The 24433-nt window shown below is 45.7% G+C and overlaps 2 protein-coding genes across 5 annotated transcripts in view; one reads left to right on the forward strand and one right to left on the reverse strand.

Moving 5' to 3' along the window:
- pigl (phosphatidylinositol glycan anchor biosynthesis, class L) overlaps positions 1-4863 on the forward strand; it is a 90313-nt gene extending 85450 nt beyond the window's left edge. For 2 of the 3 annotated variants that reach the window (XM_048557343.1, XM_048557342.2), the window contains exons 6-7: positions 681-814; positions 3598-4863. In XM_048557343.1, the coding sequence (XP_048413300.1) occupies positions 681-814; positions 3598-3702 (239 nt within the window). In that variant the 3' untranslated portion in view covers positions 3703-4863. The remainder of the gene's footprint in view (positions 1-680; positions 815-3597) is intronic. The other variant, XM_048557344.2, reaches the window with a different exon arrangement.
- Positions 4864-5300: 437 nt separating this feature from the next.
- cenpv (centromere protein V) overlaps positions 5301-24433 on the reverse strand; it is a 30191-nt gene continuing 11058 nt past the window's right edge. For both annotated transcript variants that reach the window (XM_048557323.2, XM_048557322.2), the window contains 3 exons: positions 9610-9679; positions 8100-8214; positions 5301-5928 (listed from right to left, as the gene is read on the reverse strand). In XM_048557323.2, coding sequence (XP_048413280.1) covers positions 5804-5928; positions 8100-8214; positions 9610-9679 — 310 coding nt within the window. In that variant the 3' untranslated portion in view covers positions 5301-5803. The remainder of the gene's footprint in view (positions 5929-8099; positions 8215-9609; positions 9680-24433) is intronic.

Below are 24433 nucleotides of genomic sequence, written 5' to 3' on the forward strand. Positions count from 1 at the left end.
AACTATGATTTATCTTCACGGATGTTGCCAAACCTACTGAGTTTTTTCAGCAACTTCTGTTTTTGTTTCTGATTTATAGCATCTGCAGTTCTTTCAGCTTTTAATTCATTTGTGTCTTGCTTTACCCACTGTTCAATAGATTTCAGTATTTTACTACTAGTTGCACAGTAACCAGAAGACCAATCCTGTGGTCTGAACTCACCAGCCATGAACTATCCTGAGCCTCATTGACTCCTACATTTTTAGAGTTGTTTTAAATTAAATGTGAAGTTGGATGAGAACTATACGGCAAAGTTTCTGGTTTTCCAGTCAAATTAGTTGCTGACAACTACATAACCCATAATACCATATCAGTCAAACAAAACAAACATCTTAACCATATTTCAAAGGTAAAGCAAAACATTCTGAATGTGATCTATTTACAGAGGTGTGTGTCTTTGGTGAGACTGACCTTCTTCACAAGTTTTCCTCCCACCCTGAGGACATTGACTGATTCAGCATTGCATCAGAGCTCAACTCTGCTCCAAATATTAGTGACATTGTGGTCAGGCCCTGCTGACTGGAGATGGAGCCTTGTATTGTAGAAGCCATCACTGAGGAGGCAAGACCCACAAATGAGCAGAGCAGTTTCTTCACCAATGTGCTCGCCATTCATTTGAAATATTTCTGTTCCTTTCCAGAGTGCCAAATTCTTGTACTCCAATCCGTAAATATTCTCCGCAAATACATCTCCATCCTTGACCTGCCGATTAGCTGGATGAAGCCCCATCATGTGATGTATGTATTAGACAGCTGGGGATATCAACAGGCCAAGGTAAATGGAAGTAACAATGTATACTGCTTGAGTCAGTGATAATGGGAACTGCAGATGCTGGAGAATCCAAGATAATGGAATGTGAGGCTGGATGAACACAGCAGGCCCAGCAGCATCTCAGGAGCACAAAAGCTGACGTTTTGGGCCTAGACCCTTCATCAGAGAGGGGGATGGGGTGAGGGTTCTGGAATAAATAGGGAGAGAGGGGGAGGCGGACCGAAGATGGAGAGAAAAGAAGATAGGTGGAGAGGAGAGTATAGGTGGGGAGGTAGGGAGGGGATAGGTCAGTCCAGGGAAGACGGACAGGTCAAGGAGGTGGGATGAAGTTAGTAGGTAGGAGATGGAGGTGCGGCTTGGGTTGGAGGAAGGGATGGGTGAGAGAAAGAACAGGTTAGGGAGGCAGAGACAGGTTGGACTGGTTTTGGGATGCAGTGGCTGGAGGGGAAGAGCTGGGCTGGTTGTGTGGTGCAGTGGGCGGAGGGGACGAACTGGGCTGGTTTAGGGATGCGGTGGGGGAAGGGGAGATTTTGAAGCTGGTGAAGTCCACATTGATAACATTGGGCTGCAGGGTTCCCAAGTGGAATATGAGTTGCTGTTCCTGCAACCTTCGGGTGGCATCATTGTGGCACTGCAGGAGGCCCATGATGGAGATGTCATCTAAAGAATGGGAGGGGGAGTGGAAATGGTTTGCGACTGGGAGGTGCAGTTGTTTATTGCGAACCGAGCGGAGGTGATCTGCAAAGCGGTCCCCAAGCCTCCGCTTGGTTTCCCCAATGTAGAGGAAGCCACACCGGGTACAGTGGATGCAGTATACCACATTGGCAGATGTGCAGGTGAACCTCTGCTTAATGTGGAAAGTCCTCTTGGGGCCTGGGATAGGGGTGAGGGAGGAGGTGTGGGGGCAAGTGTAACATTTCCTGCGGTTGCAGGGGAAGGTGCCGGGTGTGGTGGGGTTGGAGGGCAGTGTGGAGCGAACAAGGGAGTCACGGAGAGAGTGGTCTCTCCGGAAAGCAGACAAGGGTGGGGATGGAAAAATGTCTTGGGTGGTGGGGTTGGATTGTAGATGGCGGAAGTGTCGGAGGATGATGCGTTCTATCCGGAGGTTGGTGGGGTGGTGTGTGAGAACGAGGGGGATCCTCTTTGGGCGGTTGTGGCGGGGGCGGAGTGTGAGGGATGTGTTGCGGGAAATGCAGGAGACGCGGTCAAGGGCGTTTTCGACCACTGTGGGGGGAAAGTTGCGGTCCTTGAAGAACTTGGACATCTGGGATGTCCGGAAGTGGAATGTCTCATCGTGGGAGCAGATGAGGCGGAGGAATTGGGAATAGGGGATGGAATTTTTGCAAGAGGGTGGGTGGGAGGAGGTGTATTCTAGGTAGCTGTGGGAGTTGGTGGGCTTGAAATGGACATCAGTTACAAGCTGGTTGCCTGAGATGGAGACTGAGAGATCCAGGAAGGTGAGGGATGTGCTGGAGATGGCCCAGGTGAACTGAAGGTTGGGGTGCAAGGTGTTGGTGAAGTGGATGAACTGTTCGAGCTCCTCTGGGGAGCAAGAGGCGGCGCCGATACAGTCATCAATGTAACGGAGGAAGAGGTGGGGTTTGGGACCTGTGTAGGTGCGGAAGAGGGACTGTTCCACGTAACCTACAAAGAGGCAGGCATAGCTGGGGCCCATGCGGGTGCCCATGGCCACCCCCTTAGTCTGTAGGAAGTGGGAGGAATCAAAAGAGAAGTTGTTGAGGGTGAGGACGAGTTCGGCTAGGCGGATGAGGGTGTCGGTGGAGGGGGACTGGTCGGGCCTGCGGGACAGGAAGAAGCGGAGGGCCTTGAGGCCATCTGCATGTGGAATATAGGTGTATAGGGACTGGACGTCCATGGTGAAAATGAGGTGTTGGGGGCCAGGGAATTGGAAGTCCTGGAGGAGGTGGAGGTTGTGGGTGGTGTCACGGACGTAGGTAGGGAGTTCCTGGACCAAAGGGGAGAAAGTGGAGTCCAGATAGGTGGAGATGAGTTCGGTTGGGCAGGCACAGGCTGAGACGATGGGTTGAACAGGGCAGGCGGGTTTGTGGATTTTGGGAAGGAGATAGAAACGGGCCGTGCGGGGTTGGGGAACAATGAGGTTGGAGGCTGTGGGTGGGAGGTCCCCTGAGGTTCTGCTTGATAACTGTATTCCTGATGATTTTAGAGATAATGGGAACTGCAGATGCTGGAGAATCCAAGATAACAAAATGTGAGGCTGGATGAACACAGCAGGCCCAGCAGCATCTCAGGAGCACAAAAGCTGACGTTTCGGGCCTAGACCCTTCATCAGAGAGGGGGGATGGGGAGAGGGAACTGGAATAAATAGGGAGAGAGGGGGAGGCAGACCGAAGATGGAGAGAAAAGAAGATAGGTGGAGAGAGTATAGGTGGGGAGGTAGGGAGGGGATAGGTCAGTCGTTCCTGATGATTTTGCCTGGTTGCACACAAACTGAATAACACAACTCAAAAGACCAGTCCTTATTTAACCTCTAAAGGAATTGTTTATATCCTGTGTAGTCTGGTAGACACAACAGCAGTAAATTATTACCAGTCCAAGGAGTAGTTGCTGGGACAGTACAGACGGAATTTTACTGTGCATCTAACCTACCACGTACCAAAGCAGGTGTTAGTAAATGTTCACTTTATATTGCTGATGCTTCCACAGTGGTGCTGGATGGAAATCATCGCAGTGATCACTGAACCTAACTTTGTGGATATTCAGATCTCTTCATGCACAGATTAATAGTTGTTCTCATCTTTTTGCAGAATGCAATGTACTGTCATCAGAGCCAGCTACAATGGTTCCGTCATCTCTACCTGTACTTCTCCCGTTACATGTTTATAAACACCTTCCATTTAATGTCACGGTGACATTTGATAACAACTCCCTTCTATTATGTATCGTCAAGCTTCTGAAGAGGTGTTCTAAAGAATCCTCCTCCTGGAAATTTTATTAAAGACTGGGTGAAAATATATCAACAGACCTTTCAGGGAATTACATAAAAATATGATGACAACTAAAATTGTGGTGAGAGTTTCAGTTGTTGGCTCCTGTAATTGTGATTTTCCTTTTCTTTGGACGATTGAACAAATTTATTTCTATTTAAGCAATTAATAGTCTTGTTGAGAATTGCACAGGAGCTAAATTTTAGCTAATAATGGCCAGAAGCTGCCAAAGACTTTTAATGCAGCTGGTATTTGGATTCTTTAAAGTAAATAAATCGTGTAGATCATATTGATTGCGATACATGAATTTCCTTTTGAGTTCTAGTCAGCTCTGCTATAATGCGAATTCTGGCAACGTAAACTGGCTGTAACGTGACCGACGAATATGGGAACGCTATTTCTAAAATGCGAACTTGTGTTGGCTACAACACGATCCTATTAGTGCACGGAGGAGTACGTGCTGACATCACATGATCGTTTTGTAGGCTTTGTCCTGAGCATGTGCAATGTTAGCAACAAAAGGGCTGCCATGCTGGCATCACATGATCAACAGACCAACCCCAAAATCTCATTCCCTATCAAGTCATCTTGACAATTTTTGAAGGGAAGATATTAAATTTAGTTGTATTCCATTATTAGTTGTGAATTAAACATTCAACTGTGCTATCCTTTGTATTAGGCTTTTGAGTGACTTTTTGAGTAGTATTTTTTGGTGATCTGCCCCCAAACCGGCTTCTCCCATAGGTCACATTATTTCTATAGCGTAATTTTCTATAACGTGATGTTGCACAGGAACACAACTATCGTGTTATAACAGAACCGACTTGGTTATTAAAACTAGAGGACGCGTAGCTAATATATTCCTTAAATAAAAGGGTTGGGGAAGGGAGAGGGGCAGGAAGTTACATCTTCTGCATGTAATATTCCTCCACTCATAACCACTGAGGATGTGAAGAGCTGAAGCTACTTATAGCAGCTGCCAATGCATTTTGCAATGTATGAGCACCAAGTGGTTTATACCATATTGCCTGTGGTTTAATTGTGTTTTTGAATATATTAAAGATTCATATATAACACATCAATAAATGCAATATGGGTTTGTGGCCTGCTTTAAGATGCAATGACAATCCAAACTGAAATTGACTCCTCGATCTTCACGGTTCTAGAGAATATAAAGAAACAAAGCCAGAGTCAAAATGCTCAGGAAGAAGATTCCTTCTCCCATCACCCTGACCGCAGTGCACACTATTCCATCACATGTGGTCTGGCAGCCAAATGGCAGTATTTATGGTAATGTTTCTGTCTGCACAGATTCACAGTAAGACCCATTAGCTTCTTGAGACTGTAAAGTCAATTTTTGTTGATGGATAATCAACTCGTCACAGAACAGACCATCCTTGGTTTCAGAGATGATGGGAACTAACCATCCTTGGTTTCATGCTTTTCATGACATCAGCAGCAACACTCTGTCTCTATCATGCAATTTACCTGAGATAATTGAAACACTGAGAAGTTATGCTGCTTAATAATTTATTTAATTGTGATAATAATTACATGGCAAAGGATGCAGTATTTTAAAATATAGTTAGGTTTTGTTTAACAGGTTGGGGTGTCTATCTGTGATTGTTTTTAATCTGGCTTTGATGTCAATATCTAGCTGTCATGATCTCAGTCCTTTTTTTTGGGGCTGGATTTTACCCATGGGTTTGAAAGAGGGTAAGGGGCTTGTTTAAATACAGTGAGTGGCCTGTTCATGGTCTGTTCATGGCCTCTACATTCATCAGTAGCCTACCTGGCAGGGGAAGAGGTGGCAGTTGAAGAGTCAGGAGGCTAGCCCGTCCCTGCAGCAATGAAGGGCCTCATCCTGAAGCTGGGGTAGGCCCGTGCAGCAGAAGCTGCTGTTGGACAAAGATGGTGGTGGCAATGGGAGACATTCTTAGGGGCAGGGAAAAGAACCTCCTGTGCCTGTCGGTGCCCTTCAAATCTGCTCCCTCACTTTAGCCTCCAAGCCTGGCCCTGGCTTAGATTATGACTTAGACAAATTCTGTATGGTCTTGTGCTCCTTCATGCTGTTCTCCCAGTCCTTGCCATTGAACTGTTCCATAGTGATGCTGTTCACAGTACCTTCATCCAGGCAGTGAGCCATTACACCTGTAGATGGAAAATACGGCTGATTCAGCAAATTAAGTAATAAATAAATGATGTGAACTAGAGTGAAGGAGAAGTACAATACGTGCAAATCCTTTTAGAAAAGGACAGAGCTACTGTATCCCACTCCTGCTTTCTCTCCCTGACTGTTGATACCTTTAGCCACAAGGGCCACATCCAGCCCCGTCTTGAATATATCTAACAAACAGGTCCCAACAACTTTCTGTGGTAGAGACATCCACAGGTTCATGACTCTCAGTGAAGAAATCTTCCCTTCATCTCAGTCCTGAATGGCTTACCCCTTATTTTTAGACTGTGATCTCTACTTCTGGACTGCCCCAACATCAGGAACATTCTGTGTCTAGCCTGTTCAGTCCCATCATGATTTATATGTTTCTACGAGATCCCCCCCCTCCCCCCAACCATCATTCTTCTAAATTCCACTGAGTACAAGCCCAGTCAATCCAGTCTTCTCATATGTCAGTCCTACCATCTGGGAATCAGTCTGCTGAACCTTTGCAAGAATGTCTTTTCTCAGACTAGGAGACCAAAACTGTACACAATACTCAAGGTGTGGCCTCACCAAGGCCCTGTATAACTGCAGCAAGACATCCCTACTCCTACACTCAAATGGTCTCGCTGTGAAGGTCAGCATGCCATTGGCTTTCTTCACCATCTGCTGCACCTGCAAGCCAACCTTCAGCAACTGTTCCACCACAAAACCCAGGTCTCATTGCACCTCACCTTTTTCTAAACTGCCACCTTTCGGATAATAATAATCTGCCTTCCTGTTTTTGTGACCAAAGTTGGCAATCTCATATTTATCCATATTATATTGCATTTGCCAATTATTTGCCTACTCAGCCGGTCTTTCCAAGTCACCCTGCAGCCTCTTAGCATTCTCCTCACAGCACACACTGCCACTCAGCTTAGTGTCGTCTGCAAATTTGGAGATTGTGCATTCAATTCCTTCATTCAAATCATTAATGTATATTGTGAACAGCGGAGGTCCCAGCACTGAACGCTGCAGCCCCCCACTCATCAGGGCTTGCCACTCTGCTTCCCGTCTCCCAGCCAGATCTCTATCCACATCGATACACTACCTCCGATACCATGAGCTTTAATTTTGCTTACTAATCTGTTGTGTGGGACCTTGTCAAATGCCTGTTGAAAATCCAGATACACAACACTAACTGATTCACCCTTATCCACTCTACTGGTCACATCCTCAAAAAAGTTCCCGAAGAATTGTCAAGCATAATTTCCGTTTAGTGAATCCATGCTGAATTGGATTGATCTGTGACCACTTTCCAAACACTCGGTTATTACATCCTTAATAATGGATTCCAGCATTTTCCCGACCACAAATGTCAGACTAACCAGCCTATAATTCCCCATTTTCTCTCCTCTTCTAACGAGTAGCAATACATTAGCTACCCTCTAGTACACTGGAACTCTTGCCCAGTCTGTAGAATGATGAAAAATGATCACCAATGCATTCACTATTTCTAAGGCCACTTCCTTAAGTACTCAGGGATGCAGAGCACCAGGCCATGGGGATTAACTGGGTTTTAATCCCATCGATTTTCTCAATGCCATGTCCTGACTACTCAGTATTTTTTCCTTCAGTTCCTCCTTCATGCTGACCCTCTGACCCTTTGCATTTCTAGCAGGTTATTTGTGTCCTCCTTCGTGAAGACATAGCCAAAGTATTTTTTTCCAACTGGTCTTCCATTCCTTTATTGTCCATTATGAAATCACTTGATTCGAACTGTAAGGGATGTACATTTGTCTTGACCAGTCTTTCTCTCTTGACAAAGGACAGGAGATGGATTTTTGCACAGAGTTGTGAAGCTGAATTCAACATTAGTCAACATTAAGATTTAGATTGAGGAGTAGGATGAAGGAAAAGAGATACATCATGAGTAAATATGATAGGACTATTTGCTTATATGGAAGGTAAACACTGGCACACAGTGTTGGAGCTGAATGATCTGTTTCTGTGTTGTCACTGGTGTGATCCTCCTGGACATATAGAAATTCCTGAATGGAAAATGCTAATCCATACGTTGACTTGAATTAGAGTTTCAAAAGTATCTAATAACATTTTGTTGATAAGATTATACAGTCTTGCTGAATTGACATGCACATCTATAATGATGTAATTTGCCTACCATATCCATCAGGGTTGGAACGAGGGGTGTAGAAACTTTGCACGCCACATGTTTTGCAGAAGGTATGTTTTGCTACCTTTGTGTTGAATGTATAAACAGTTAAGTTATCAGCTCCCTACAAAAGAAAGATCAGTCCAATTAAGTAGTAGATCTGGCAATAACCAATTAAATATTAATACCAAAACAAAAACAAAGTTGCTGGATAAGCTCAGCAGGTCTGGCAGTATCTGTGGAGACAGTGACAGAGTTAACTTTTCAAGTCCAGTCTAACTCTTCTTCCATTATTCTCAATATTTTGCTTTTATTTGAATAATTTTCTGTGTCTCTTGCTGAGACCAGCATATGCCAATAGTTTTGTTATGTAAATTATCACATTTCTGTTTCAAAATGTTCAGATGTTCCCTGGTTACCTTGTTAGGACAAAGAGAACAAAGAAAATTACAGCACAGGAACAGGCCGTTCGGCCCTCCAAGCCTGCGCTGATCCAGATCCTAAATCTAAACCTGTTGCCTATTTTCCAAAGATCTGTATCCCTTTGCTCCCTGCCCATTCATGTATCTGTCCAGATACGTCTTAAATGATGCTATTGTGCCCACCTCTACCACCTCCACCGGCAACGCGTTCCAGGCACCCACCACCCTCTGCATAAAGAACTTTCCACGCATATCTCCCTTAAACTTTCCACCCTCACCTTGAAATGGTGACCCCTAGTAATTGAGTCCTCCACTCTGGGGAAAAAGCTTCTTGTTATCCACCCTGTCTATACCTCATGACTTTGTAGACCTCAGACAGCTTCCCCCCTCAACCTCCGTCTTCCTAATGTAAATAATTCCAATCTACTCAACCTTGCTTCATAGCCAGCGCCCTCCATACCAGGCAACATCCTGGTGAACTTTCTCTGCACCCTTTCCAAAGCATTCACGTCCTTTTGGTAATGTGGCAACCAGAACTGTACGCAGTATTCCAAACTGGTCGAACCAAAGTCCTGTACAACTGTTATGGTAAGGAGAAGCTAAGTTATATTGATCATAAGGTCCCACGTTCACTAATTTCCTGAATTAGTTGAGTTCACCTGGGAAGTGGTGGTGGTAGTACAACTAACCTCATTGTGAAAGTAGGTGTAAAAATAATTCTCTGGTGAATAGACAGCAGCTGTCCCCCTCAGTTGAAGGATCAATGACAAGGGGGTATAATTTTATAGTGAAAGACAGGAGATTTAGAAAGGGTGTGAGGGAAATCTTTTTCAACCAGAGAGCGGTGGGTGTCTGGACTGCACTGCCTAGGAACGTAGTTGTGAGCAACAACCTCATAACTGTTAGGAAGTACTTAGATGAGCACTTTAAATGCCATAACATTTAAGGCTACAGGCCTAGTGGTGGAAGATGGGACTAGCCTGGATTTAGTGTCACTTTAGCAGTATAGACTTGATGGGCCCAATGGCCTCTTCGGTATTGTATGATTCCGTATCGTTGAGGATAGAACAGAGTTCCACCTTATAGGTGTGGCTTACCTTGAGGAGTCTGAATTGGGAGGCTGGAACGATGAATGCTTTAATCTGTTTCTTTGTACAGATACTGCAACTGAACCAAAAAAAGCCTTCTGTCAGAATTAAAGAAGTTTCACAGAATCACAGAAGTGTTACAGTGCAAAAGGAGGCCATTTGACCCATCATGTCTGCATCCATTTGTTAAAAGAGCATCATTAGCTTTTATTAATATCCTCCTTTTCTCCCCCATAACTTTACAAATTATTTTTCTCCAAATAACCATTCAATGCCCTCTTCAGTGCCACAATTGAACATGCCTCCACTAGACTTCTCGAATGTGCATTTCATTACATCTCTACTCAGTGAGACGAAAAGCTTTAAATTGATGCCTTCCTGTTCCTTTTCTTCCTATCCAGCCCGCTCGTGATATTGAAACCCTCTATCAGATCTCGTCTTAGCCACCTTCTCTCCAAGAGCAGTCCCAACTTCTTAAATCTATCCTCATTACTGAAGTTCCTCATCCGTGGAGCCATTCTTGTAAATCACTTCTGCACTCTCTCCAATGCATTTACATCTTCCTATACAGTAGCACATAGAGCTGTACCCTATGCTCCAGCTGAGGTCTCACAAGCCTCTTGTACAAGTTCAACATAACATCCTTGCTGGGAACCCAAAGGGCTTGGCTGGCGGACTGTGGCCCAGTGCAGTCAGCATGTCACGGATCTTGAGCATTGTAGGGACAGTGAGACCGTGTGTGGAAAACCCATAGCATGGAGATGCTACAAGCTCTGCAGAGACAGTAACATTTATTTTCAAACTTTATTTCTCTATCTTCCTAATTTATATTATGGAGAACTGCCATGTAGAACTTCTGGCTTTTCTCTTAATTTTTCTATTTTTGTACCTCATCTACTTTAGTACCTAAGATTTGTATCTTGGTGTTTTGTACCTAAAATGGCCTTGTGTGGCAATATTGTACATATTTCACTGTACTCCTGTTCTTAATACTTGAGTACATGTGACAGTAAACCTAATTGCAATTCTACTGTACACCCCATCAATAAAACCAAGAATACCGCCTGCTTTACTTGTTCCTCTCTCCACCTGTCCTGACACTTTTAATCATCTGTGCAAATATACACCCAAGTCCCTCTGCCCATGCACCCTCTTTAGAATTGTACCCACTAGTATATTGTCTTTTAGTGTTCTTCCTACCAAAATGCATCATCTCTCATTTGCCAGCATGGAAACTCATATGCCGCCTATCTGCCAACTCCACCAATTTGTCTGTGTCATTCTGGAGAGCTGTCCTCGGAGTTACAGTTCTTCCCAGTTCAGTGTTATCTGCAAATTTTGAAATTATCCCCTCCACACCAAGATCTATGCCATTAACATACATATCAGGAAAACCAAAGATCCCAGTATGGATCCCTGGGAAACTTCTTCCAGTCCAAAAACTATCCATTGATTATTATTGTTTACTGTCACTCAGCCAATTTTGTATTACATTGTTACTGACCATTTTATACTGTAACCTATGACTTTCCTCACAAGTCTGTTGTATGGTACTGTTTCACACACCTCCTGAAAATCCATGTACACCTCATCAGTAGACTTAATTTCATCAACTTTTCCTGTTCCCTCTTCAAAAATCTCCAGAAAAATAGTTTAAATACGATTCCCCTTTTAGAAATCTATGCTGATTCTTCCTAATCAACCTGCTTTTTTTTTCCATGCGACTACAAATTCTATCCCAAATAATTGATTTTAGAAGTTTCCTGATTATTCAAATTAACCTGACTGGTTTGGAATTGCTAGAATGATACTTACAGCCTTTCTTGAACAAGGCTATACCTGTTTGCAATTTTCAAATCTTCTGGCACCTCCACTGACTCTAGGAAAGTTTGAGGCCAATGTTCCTGCAATTTCCACTCTCACTATCTTCAAAATCCTTGGATCCTTCTCATCCAGTCCCAGTGCCTTGTCAACTTTAAGTACCACAATCTATCCAACACTTTTGTCTTGTCAGTTTTGAGCTGCTCTTGGAATGGAGTTCCCTCCTTTGTCACCATGCCCTGGGTAGCAGCACTCTCTCTAAAGGCAGATCCAACCTTTTAATTTAACACCTCAGCCATGGCTCCTGCCTCCAGGTATAGACCCACTTTTTGATGCTTAACAGGCCCTAATTCTCCTTTTACTCTTCTGCCATGTATCTTTTTATTTAGTGGTTCTCTTAATTTACTCTGGGCTAATCATTAATTTGTGAAAGGCAAGATACAGCCTCCTACTCCATACTCTTCCTGCATTAATGTAGGAAAGGATCCTGTATTGCTGGTATACTATTGTAGGAATGAGTTTGGAATTTCAATAATAGTTCTGCATGAAGTGATGTACTAAGTGGTTCCACCTGTATAATGTCAAACAAAAGTGTCATCAGAACTTTGTCTCTGGACTCGAAGCTTTAACTGTTTTTTCTCTCTACAGATTCTGCCAGACCAGCTGAGTTTCTCCAGCACTTTGTGTTTTTGCACCACCCCCACTGAAGCTCCCAATGGCTTTGGATGTGAACTGGATATTAACAACGCACGTCCGCCAAGCCACCCAGCTGTGACTCCACCATTCAGCACATTCTCAAGAGATAATGGGAACTGCAGATGCTGGAGAATCCAAGATAACAAAGTGTGAAGCTGGATGAACACAGCCTGCCAAGCAGCATCTCAGGACCACAAAAGCTGACGTTTCAGGCCTAGACCCTTCAGAGCGGATGAGGGTGGAGGGGGACTGGTCGGGCCTGCGGGACAGGAAGCAGCAGAGGGCCTTAAGGCCATCTGCGTGAGGAATGCAGGTGTATAGGAACTGGACATCCATGGTGAAAATGAGGTGCTGGGGGCCAAGGAATTGGAAGTGCTGGAGGAGGTGGAGGGCAGAGGTGGTGTCTCAGACGTAGGTGGGGAGTTCCTGGACCAAGGGGGAGAAAATGGAGCCCAGATAGGTGGAGATGAGTTTTGTGGGGCAGGAGCAGGCGGAGACAATAGGTTGGCCAGGGCAGGCGGGTTTGTGGATTTTGGGAAGGAGATAGAAACTGTCAGTGCGGGGTTGGGGAACAATGAGTTTGGAGGCTGTGGATGGGAGGTCCCCTGAGGTGATGAGGTCATGAATGGTGTTGGAGATGATGGTTTGGTGCTCGGGGGTGGGGTCATGATCAAGGGGGCGGTAGGAGGTGGTGTCGGAGAGTTGGCGTTTGGCCTCGGCAATGTAGAGGTCAGTGCGCCATACTACAACTGCGCCACCCTTGTCTTCGGGTTTGATGGTGAGGGTGGGCTGGGAGCGGAGGGCTGCCTGTTCTGCGGGGGAGAGGTTGAGGCGGTTAATGTCTCGACGACAGTTGGAGATGAAGAGGTCAAGGGAGGGTAGGAGGCCTGGGGGTGGTGTCCAGGAGGAGGACTAGTGTTGGAGGCAGGTGAAGGGGTCAGTGGAGGGAGGGTTAGGCTCCCGGTTAAAGAAGTAAGCGTGGAGGCGAAGACGGCGGAAAAACTGCTCTATGTCCAAACGTGACTGGTATTTGTTGATGTGTGGTTGTAGGGGGACAAAGGTGAGCCCGTTGCTTAGGACTGACTGTTCGTCCTCAGTCAGTGGGAGGTCTGGGGGGATGGTGAAGATGCGGCAGGGCTCAGTGTGGCTTCTTCTCTGGGGTTGCTGGCTGTGGGCGGGGCTCCGACAGTGGGCGGAGTTGCGTCAGCACCAGCGGTGGGCAGACTTACGTTAGCAATGGGCGGAGTTGTGTCGGTGGGAGGAGCTGGGTGGGCGGCAGCAGCAGCAGCCGTGAGTGTGACACTTGTGGAGTAAGTTCTGGAAGTGGAGGCGGTGACCGCAGGAACGGTCGCGTTCGCGGTCCCGCAAGTGGTATGCCCAGCGGTGGCGGATGTGACTTCATCGGTGTGTTCACCGGCCGTGTCCTCATGGTCAATGGTGGCGGGTACGTTGTGGGGGAGGGGCAGGGATAGGCTTGGGATTTGGGAGGCGCAGGAATCCTTTTTGAGGTGGCAGGAGCCAGTGAGTTTGTTGTACTTACGATTTTTGGTGTCCAGGAAAGCTGAGTAGAACTGGGTGTTCAGTCTGTGGATCCTGCGGAGGATAAAAAACAGGAGAGGTCCTTTGCGGGTCTGGGAAAGGGAGGCTCTGAGCTGGGGCAGGCTGGATTGCAGTGTGTGGAGGTGCCGGCGCATGGCTGCGAGTGTCTGTTTCAGGACTCTCAGGGAGAAACGTTGCTGAAGGGTCTCAATGTTCTGGGTGTAGAGGTGGTCATGGTTGGGGCCAAATTGGGAAGACTTGAATGTAGACTTAGTCCATTGGGGATGATCTGGTTCCGTAGGCAGGTGCTGAGGAAGGTGATGTGGCTGTGGTACCTGGTTTGCTTCAGGACATGGTCGATCAGTTTCAAGGCCGAAGAGATTACAAGAGAGTTGCAATGGGAGAGAGATTCCCTGAGGTTGGTCCGGAGGGAGGAGGGTAACTTCTTCAGGTTAGGCATCCCTGGAAGAGGCTTCGCAGTGAGGTTAAAATTGTATCAGTGATAATGGGAACTGCAGATGCTGGAGAATCCAAGATGACAAAGTGTGAGGCTGGATGAACACAGCAGGCCAAGCAGCATCTCAGGAGCACAAAAGCTGACGTTTCGGGCCTAGACCCTTCATCAGAGGGTCATTCTCAAGTCTAGTTACCTCAGCAGAGCAGCCCTCTCCTCTGCCAACTACTGAAAACTCTACTCCTGATGGGGGAGACCCATACCTATAGTGGGAGGTGACCACATCCTAAAGCTTGGTCAGGTCGTGCTAAGAGGCAGGAAACTCCTGTAAAGTTATGTAGACTAAAGTGATCCACAAATGGGAATTGCATATCATAATTGAGGCCATGTGCCAGGTGGAAGAGGTTTGTCCTCAGGGCATACATTAAGCTCCAGCAAGACAGCAAAGTTGTCACTGCAGGGTCCGAAGACAGAAAGTCACTACCTGGGTATGGAAGCATACTAGCACATGACATCCCTCCCTGAGCCAGAGACCCAGTACCTTAGCATTTTCTGAATACTTGGAACAATCTCCAGGGAAGGAATCAAAGTAACCAACTGGTACCACAACATGGCACCAATCAGTCGATTTATGACTAACACTCGACCCCTGTAGGAATGCTCTTGCAGTAGGCCTGACAGCATCTTGGGTGAGTTTTGACTGTCACCTCCAGCTCACAGCCACAAGGCAGGCATCTCCTCCATTATACAACATTCCTCCAGAGCCCACACACATTCACGTCTCTTAACATCGCAGAACATTTTGCGGAACTCTGCAATCAGGCTGTTCAGTCCCAAGATTTGCCCCTTGAGAGCTGGTCAAGGTCTGGTAAGCTTCTGTATGCTCATGGAGACATCTAGTAATCTGGCATCGTCCTAGGGCCAGGTCCTTCTATAGGACTCTGCAAGCATTCTCACTAAATGGATCCAAAGAGAACAGAGCAGCATAATAGGCTCTTGTTTGAGCCCTGATGTTCTCCAGATCCAAGACAAGGGATCCGTTATAAGCCAGCAGCAAGAAGACTGCAAACAGACCCCATGCCTTTTTTCTAGCAAGTATAAGGGGGAGCCACAGTTCAGATCTAAGTAATGTTCAACATAATACCTAATAGTATATACACAATGTAGGCTTCCATTTCTCGGGTTGTTCCTCCAATTTCCATGCATGTGGCTGCATCCAGAAGTGATGGTCTCAGCACTGATCCTCTAGGATGAGATTAATCATGGTGAGTGGCTGGAGGCCAAGTTTTTTTTTATTCATTCAGAGGATGAGGGCATTGCTGGCCAGGCAGCATTTATTGCCATGCAGAAAATTTGCCAGAATATCACGAGTGGGAGCAGAGGATCAGGTGGTGCAGGATGTTCGCAACCAGGGCCAGGATGATAGAGAGCATTGGTGTGTAATTGTACATATTACATGCTGTGCAACAATCTGAAGAGGTCTGACAGGCAACATTGGTACAGCTTAGGTTGTCATGGTAGCTCATGGCTGCTCCATGTCAACATGTGTCTGCTAGAACTGGGAGGCCATCTGATGCTGATAGTATTAAAAGCAACAGCAGCATCAAACTCCTTTGCTGGTGGCCCTTTCCAGAGATCCACTGGAGGCATGTGCAGGATATTTCAGTGTGCCATGCTAAAATGTATACAAGACATGACAGATGCTCTTTTCAGAAGAGCAAATAATTTTGTAAAAACTGAAAGAACTTTGGATGCTGTAAATCGGGAACAAAAACAGAAGTTGCTGGAAAAACTCAGCAGGTCTGGCAGCATGTGTGAAGAAAGATCAGAGTCAACATTTTCGGTCCAGTGAAGGGTTTGTAAATAATTTTGTAAGTTCAGTACAGACTTCGAGAGCCAGGCAGATGGAGCAATGGTATTTTCTGCAATTGCAGAATTTCAACAAGTGCAAGAAGCATTTAGCTGCATGTGAGAAAGTTGTGCTACTCAGTGAGCTCTCACAATATCGACAACCTGAACAAATTGCAGATGCCACAAGTGTTTGTTTCACTTTAATGACTGCTGGTCTAGTTACAGCAATATCCACAGAGGACCTAGCTGATGAAACCTGTGCAAAACATACAAAGTGCTTTGAGGGGAGGTAGTACCCTTGCTGCAACAGGAACACTACAGCAGGAAACAAAACTGCTAAAAACAAAGTTAATTTCATGGACCACTCAGGCAGTCTCCTTAGGTGCTCACCAGAATCAATGTGCAGGATTATTATAGTCTGCTGTGTCCCACACAGTCTTGCTAAATGAAGGGGAGATGGAGGACAAGATGTATGTGATAGATCAGAAGTCACTGTGATCCACGCTGTTGTTCCTCCCTTTGAGGCAACAGATGAAAAAGGAGGGACTCTATACTAACCTTGAGCACTCTCTTGTCCAGGTCCCAGAGGCAACAAACCATTTCAACACCAGAGTCAGGAAGAACTTGAATCTCTAGATGTGATTGGCAAGGAATGAGTAAGGCAAGTAAACTCCAGTGAGGTTCCCCCTCATGACAAGACATCTAAGGTCATGAAGTTACCCTTTATTCCTTCATTGCTAGCCAGGCAGCATTTATTGCCCACCCCTAATTGCCCAGAGGACAGTTCAGAGTCAACCACATTGCTGAGAGTCTGGAGTCATATGTAGAGTAGACTAGGTAAGGATGGCAGTTTCCTTCCCTAAAGGACGTTACTGAACCACATGGGCTTTTCCAACAATTGACAATGGATTTACAGTCATTCATCAGATTCTTAATTCCAGGTGTTTATTGAATTCAAATTCCACCATCTGCTATGGTGAGATTCAAATCCAGGTCCCCAGAACGTTATCCGGGTCTCTGGATGAACACTCCAGCAATAATACCATGAGGCCATCGCCTCCCCTATAAATTTAAAATATGCATTATTAAAATCTTTAGCAAACTTTGAGAAGATTTGTAGCTCAGGTTGAGGTTCTGGATGTAAGTTTGCTCACTGAGCTGGAAGGTTCGTTTTCAGACGTTTCGTCACCTGTACAGACAACAAGCAAAATGAACGTCATTTACAAAATACCTTGCACGAACTGTGACAAACACTACATTGGACAAACAGGCAAAAAGCTAGCCACCAGGATACATGAACGTCAACTAGCCACAAAAAGACATGACCCACTATCACTAGTATCCTTACATACAGATGAGGAAGGACACCACTTTGATTGGGACAACACACCCATCCTAGGACAAGCCAAACAGAGATGCGCACGAGAATTCCTAGAAGCATGGCATTCCAACCGGAACTCCATCAACAAACACATTAATTTGGAGCCCATCTACCACCCTCTCAGAAAAAGAACAGAAAATGACATCACCAACCAAAAGAAACCTAAACACAAATAGAAAGCAGGTCATAACACCAGCGCTTCACCGGAGGCTCACTAATGATGTTACCTAGAATGGTGACAAAATGTCTCAAAATGAACCTTCCAGCTCAGCGAGCAAACTTACATAAATTAAAATCTTAGATAACAAAGTGTGGAGCTGGATGAACACAGCAGGCCAAGCAGCATCTCAGGAGCACAAAAGCTGACGTTTCGGGCCTAGACCCTTCATCAGAGAGGGGGATGGGGTGAGGGAACTGGAATAAACAGGAGAGAGGGGGAGGTGGACCGAAGATGGAGAGAAAAGAAGATAGGTAGAGAGGAGAGTATAGGTGAGGAGGGAAGACGGACAGGTCAAGGAGGCGGGATGAGGTGGTAGGTAGGAAATGGAGGTGCGGCTTGAGGTGGGAGGAAGAACAGGTCAGGGAAGCGGAGACAGGTTGTACTGGTTTTGGGATGCAGTGGGTGGGGGGGAAGAGCTGGGCTGGTTTTGGGATGCAGTGGAGAGAGGGGACGAACTGGGCTGGTTTTGGGATGCGGTGGGGGGAGGGGAGATTTTGAAGCTGGTGAAGTCCACATTGATACCATTGGGGCTGCAGGGTTCCCAGGCGGAATATGAGTTGCTGTTCCTGCAACCTTCGGGTGGCATCATTGTGGCACTGCAGGAGGCCCATGATGGACATGTCATCTGAGGAATGGGATGGGGAGTTAAAACGGTTCGCGACTGGGAGGTGCAGTTGTTTGTTGCGAACTGAGCGGAGGTGTTCTGCAAAGCAGTCCCCAACTCTCCGCTTGGTTTCCCCAATATAGAGGAAGCCACACCGAGTACAATGGATACAATATACCACATTGGCAGATGTGCAGGTGAACATCTGCTTGATATGGAAGGTCATCTTGGGGCCTGGGATAGGGGTGAGGGAGGTGTGGGGGCAAGTGTAGCACATCCTGCGGTTGCAGGGGAAGGTGCCGGGTGTGCTTGGGGTTGGAGGGGAGTGTGGAACGGACAAGGAAGTCATGGAGAGTGTGGTCTCTCCGGAAGACAGACAAGGGTGGGGATGGAAAAATAGCTTGGATGGTGTGGTCGGATAGTAGATGGTGGAAGTGTCGGAGAATGATGCGTTGTATCCGGAGGTTGGTGGGGTGGTATGTGAGAAAGAGGGGGATCCTCTGGGGGCGGTTGTGGCGGGGGCGGGGTGTGAGGGATGTGTTGCGGGAGATGCGGTCAAGGGCGTTCTCGACCACTGCCGGGGGAAAGTTGCGGTCCTTGAAGAATGTGGACATCTGGGATGTGCGGGAGTGGAATGCCTCATCCTGGGAGCGGATGTGGCGGAGGCGGAGGAATTGGGAATAGGGGATGGAATTTTTGCAGGAGGGTGGGTGAGAGGAGGTGTATTTTAGGTAGCTGTGGGAGTCAGTGGGCTTGAAATGGACATCAGTTTCTAGCTGGTTACCTGAGATGGAGACTGAGAGATCCAGGAAGGTGAAGGATGTGTTGGCCCAGGTGAACTTGAGGTTGGGGTGGAAGGTGTTAGTGAAGTGTATGAACTGTTCGAGCTTTTCTGGGGAGCAAGAGGCGGCGCCGATACAGTCATCAATGTAACGGTGGAAGAGGTGGGGTTTGGGGCCTGTGTAGGTGCGGAAGAGGGACTGTTCCACATAACCTTCAAAGAGGTAGGCATAGCTTGCTGTACTGGACCTCAGATCTGGTCCTCAAGCATCAGTAGAAGTCTGATCCGGCATACTGGAGGTGATGAATGTTGTCTTGGTCTGCCTTCATCAAGAGGCTCCTGTTTATAGAAAATGGTCCATATTTTCCAGGATCTCTCTGTTGCTTAATGAGGGAGGTGTTGTGCTGTGGGAACTAGTTGAGGACTCTGTTTTACTGGGTGTTTAGTAATAGGACTATTTTCCTATGTGCTTTGGAGAAGATGTTGACCAGGACCTGGAGTTCAGTTTCTGATTTGGCAAGCACAGAGTCATCAGCTGGAGCTCAGTGATTGAGGTTATAATTGTTTTGGTTTTGGAATGAATTTGGTTAAACCTGGTTACACTTGTTTATTCTATAAATCTGCAGGGAATTCTACAATATACTGTCACTAGTCCTGCATTCTGTACAGAGTGTAAAGGCCTGTTTGATAGCAGTGAAACAGGATGAACTACTCGTCAGTCTGATCAAGAAGCAACACTTCTTGTAACAAGATGGTATAGTTTTATTGGATTATAGCAACTTGTAACAGTTACATTGGCTAGTTAGACATACTTAGATTATCACGAACTATGGATGATACACTTGATACCATCAAATCTAGAGCTGGACCCATTGATTCTGTATCTCAGACTGAATGACACCATCAGATGCCCTTCAAGGCAGAGATCAATAAATTCTTGATCTCACAAGGAATCAAGGGCTACAGGGACAGTGCAGGGAAGTGGAGTTGAAATGCCCATCAGCCATGATTTAAATGGCAAAGTGGGCTCGATGGGCCGAATGGCCTTACTTCCATTCCTATGTCTTATGGTCTTATGAGATTGGTTGGAGCATAGTGCAGTCCAACGTGAACCTTTCAGAACCTTATACAACACTGCACTTGTTGTAACTGTGTTTCCTGCATTCCCCTTGCTGCTGTGCTCACCGCTGCTTTGCCACCACCCTAGTTACAATTCTTGTTTTAGTGACAACATAGTATTTGGAGAGCTGAAATATGTTGCAATCTGTCATTAAATGTTATAAGTGCATGATGTGATCTACATTTTTTGTTTAAAAAAGAGTGGAAGATATAGTTTCAATGTTTTATTTAGGAATGCAGCTTTTTAGTGAAAAGCTGCGGCTTTTTTTCCTTCAAGGTGTGATTGCAAAGATTTTGTTGAAATGCAGGACAATCACAGATGCTGCAACTGCATATGCAGTAAGTGTACCTGCAGTTGTGCTGATAGCAAACGTAGCCTTTTATAACAGTGTCCCAGCTCATTTGAAGGTGTTTTCTTTCAAACAAAAGTTCCAGATGCTAAATCAGTCGAAGGAAATAAAGATTTTAATGGAGTGATAATGGGAACTGCAGATGCCGGATAATCCAAGATAACAAAGTGTGGAGCTGGATGAACACAGCAGGCCCAGCAGCATCTCAGGAGCACAAAAGCTGACGTTTTGGGCCTAGACCCTTCATCAGAGAGGGGGATGGGGAGAGGGAACTGGAATAAATAGGGAGAGAGGGTAGGCGGACTGAAGATGGAGAGAAAAGAAGATAGGTAGAGAGGAGAGTATAGGTGAGGAGGTAGGGAGGGGATAGGTCAGTCCAGGGAAGACGGACAGGTCAAGGAGGCGGGATGAGGTGGTAGGTGGAAAATGGAGGTGCGGCTTGAGGTGGGAGGAAGGAATGGGTGAGAGGAAGAACAGGTTAGGGAAGCGGAGACAGGCTGGGCTGGTTTTGGGATGCAGTGGGGGAAGGGGAGATTTTGAAGCTGGTGAAGTCCACATTGATACCATTGGGCTGCAGGGTTCCCAAGCGGAATATGAGTTGCTGTTCTTGCAACCTTCGGGTGGCATCATTGTGGCACTGCAGGAGACCCATGATGGACATGTCATCTGAGGAATGGGAGGGGGAGTTAAAATGGTTCGCAACTGGGAGGAGCAATTGTTTGTTGCGAACCGAGCGGAGGTGTTCTGCAAACCGGTCCCCAAGCCTCCGCTTGGTTTCCCCAATGTAGAGGTAGCCACACCGGGTACAAATGGATACAGTATACCACATTGGCAGATGTGCAGGTGAACATCTGCTTGACATGGAAGGTCATCTTGAGGCCTGGGATGGAGGTGAGGGAGGTGGTGTGGGGGCAAGTGTAGCACTTGCTGCGGTTGCAGGAGAAGGTGCCGGGTGTGGTGGGGTTGGAGGGGAGTGTGGAGTGGACAAAGGAGTCGCGGAGAGAGTTGTCTCTCTGGAAGGCAGACAAGGGTGGGGATGGAAAAATAGCTTGAGTGGTGGGGTCAGATTCCTCCAACTTCCTACAGACAAAGGAGGTGGCCATGGCTACCCACAGACAAGCACCATCAGCTGGCACTTTGCATAATCCAGCAGAGCCAATGGAAAGAAAGACAGTTCAAACAGCAGCATCCTCTCCCAAACCAACTTGCCCAACATTCAGGTACTAATCATTCAAAATCAACTCTGCTGGGTAGAACATAAGAATATAAGAAATAGGAGGCAGCGTAGGCTATTCAGCCCCTCAACTCTGCTCACTATTCTCTAAGATCATGGTTGATCACCCCCAGGCCTTGTCTCCTTTGTCATGCCACCTCCTCATTGTCTGTATGAAAATGTAAATACATCTTTCAGTTCCCCTTTATCAACTCTGCTCATTAAATCCTCAAAGAGCTGTAGAAAATCTGTCAAGCATGATTTCCTGTTCATAAAACTATGTTGATTCTATATGATTGTGTCAAGCTTTTCTAAATGCCTTGTTGTTTCCTCCTTAATAACAGACTCTAGCTTTTTCCCCAAAGGTGACCCGTCTGCCTTTAGTCTGTTAGTTTGTCAAATATGTACTCTAGGATGTTTATTGTGTCCTCAACCACGAAGATCAAGCAAAGTTACAGTTTAAATTATCTGCTATTTTCCTGTAATCTATTCCCCAGTTGCATCTTCCAAGGGTCACACACTTTCTTGACTTACTCACTTGTTACACACCTGTAAGAAGTGGGTATTACTGGCTGAACCACCATTAATCTAAATGGCTTGCTAGGGCTATTTTCAGAGGGCAGTTAAGGGTCAACCACATTGCTGTGGGTTTGGAGTCATGTGGCAGCCAAGCCCAGTAAGGACAGCAGTTTTCTTTCCTAAAGGATGTTAGTGAACCAGATGGGTTTTTATGACAATTAACAATGGTTCCACAGTTGCCATTAGCTAGCTCTTAACTCCACCTTTTTAAAAATTCAAATTTCATCATTTACCATTGTGGGATTTAAACCCATGAGATATGCTTGAGGTAGTAGGAACTGCAGGTGCTGGAGAATCTGAGATAACAAGGTGTACAGCTAGATGAACACAGCAGGCTAAGCAGCACCAGCGGAGCAGGAAAGCTGACATTTCGGGTCGAGACCCTTCTTCAGAAAATCCAGCTCTACACCTTGTTATCTCAAATATGCCTGAGGTGCTGGATTACTATATTACCACAATGTCACAATCTCCCGCAAGCTGTTTGTTTTTATACGTTTTGCCAATTTGTTTTCATAATGCATTTCCTCCCGTTTTACTGGCTTTTTAGTTGTTTACTTCTGGTTCCTAAAAATTCTCAATCTTTTGGCCTACAGGTTTTTTAACTGCTTTGTATGCCTTAGTTTTCAATTGGATACTCTCCTTGACTGTCTTTGTTAGCCACAGGTCGTTCATCCTTCTCAGCAGGACTGTCATTTTGACGAGAATAAATTTTGCTGAGCGATATGAGATATCTGCATAAATGTCTGCCATTGTTTATCTACTGACCTTCACCCTGGTGTACTGTTGCAGCTTGCTTTAAACAACTCTTTCTTCATACATCTGTAATTCCTCTTAACTAAGTCGAGGATACCAGTTTGAGACTCAAGTTGCTCTCTCACCAAATGATACTGATCCTCAAGTGGATCCTTAACTAGAAATTCTCTTATAATCCTAACTTGTTACACATTACTAGATCTAAAATAGCCTGTTTTGGGTAGGTTTTGCTTTGCACTGCTCAATAAACAATCTCTGGTGCACACTACAGATTGCTCTTATTTGTTACCCTTGCCCATGTGATTTCTATATATACAGATTAAAATCACTCATGACCATCATGGTGCCCTTCTTACATGCCTCCATTATTTCCTAATTTGTACTTTGTCCTGCAGTGAAGCAACTCATCAGGAGCCTACAGATAACTTCCATCCATGACTTATTTACAAAGAGCAAAGAAATTTACAGCACAAGAACAGACCCTTCGGGCCTCCGAGCCTGTGCCGATTGAGATCCTCTGTCTAAACCTGTCATCTATTTTCTAAGGCTCTGTACCCCTTTGCTCCCTGCCCATCCATGTACCTGTCCACATACATCTTAAAAGACACTAACCTGTCTGTGTCTACACCTCCGCTGGCAACATGTTCCAGGCACCCACCACCCTCTGTGTAAAGAACTTTCCATGCATATCTCCCCTAAACTTCCCTCCTCTCACTTTGAACTCATGACCCCTAGTAATTGAGTCCCCCACTCTGCTATTCTTTATTTTCACCCAAACTGAATGCACATCATGATATTGCACATACATCACTACCGACCACTGGGGTTTGGTCAGGTCAGTTGGCTTGCTGGCTGGTTTGTGATGCAGAGTACTGCCACTAGCACAGGTTCAATTCCTGCACCAGCTGAGTTTACTTTAAGGAATTCTCCTTCTCAATCTCTCTCCTTGCTTGAGGCATGGTGACCCTCAGGTTAAACACCATCAGTCATCTCTCTATCTAATGAGAGAGTTGCCCTTTGGTCTGGTAGGGCGATGGTGGCCTTACCTTTTACTGACCACTGCAGTGGTACTTTCCTTTACAAAATAATACCTCACCCTTTTCCACTTTGTCTATTTTTCCACAGCCTTGAAAATTAAATTCTCAGTACTGGTCACCCTGCAACCTCGGTAATATCAAGTCATGTTGTTCATTTCAAATTACTACAGATGCTGGAATCCATACCGAAAACAAAAATACTGGAGATCACGGTGGGTCAAGCAGCATCCATGGAGAGACAGCAAGCTAATGTTTCCAAACTAGATCACTCTTCATCATTTATTTCTATTTGTGCTGTCAACTCATCTGTCTTGTTATAAATGTTGTGCGTATTCAGATAGAGAGATTTAACCTTTTAACTTTTTAATTATTACTACTTTTCTGGTTCTACTTTCTGTTGCATTCATATTTTCTGCTCGTTCCAGTCACACTTTG

The sequence above is a fragment of the Stegostoma tigrinum genome, chromosome 27 (assembly GCF_030684315.1).
Source record: "Stegostoma tigrinum isolate sSteTig4 chromosome 27, sSteTig4.hap1, whole genome shotgun sequence".
In the NCBI taxonomy this organism is placed as follows: domain Eukaryota; kingdom Metazoa; phylum Chordata; class Chondrichthyes; order Orectolobiformes; family Stegostomatidae; genus Stegostoma; species Stegostoma tigrinum.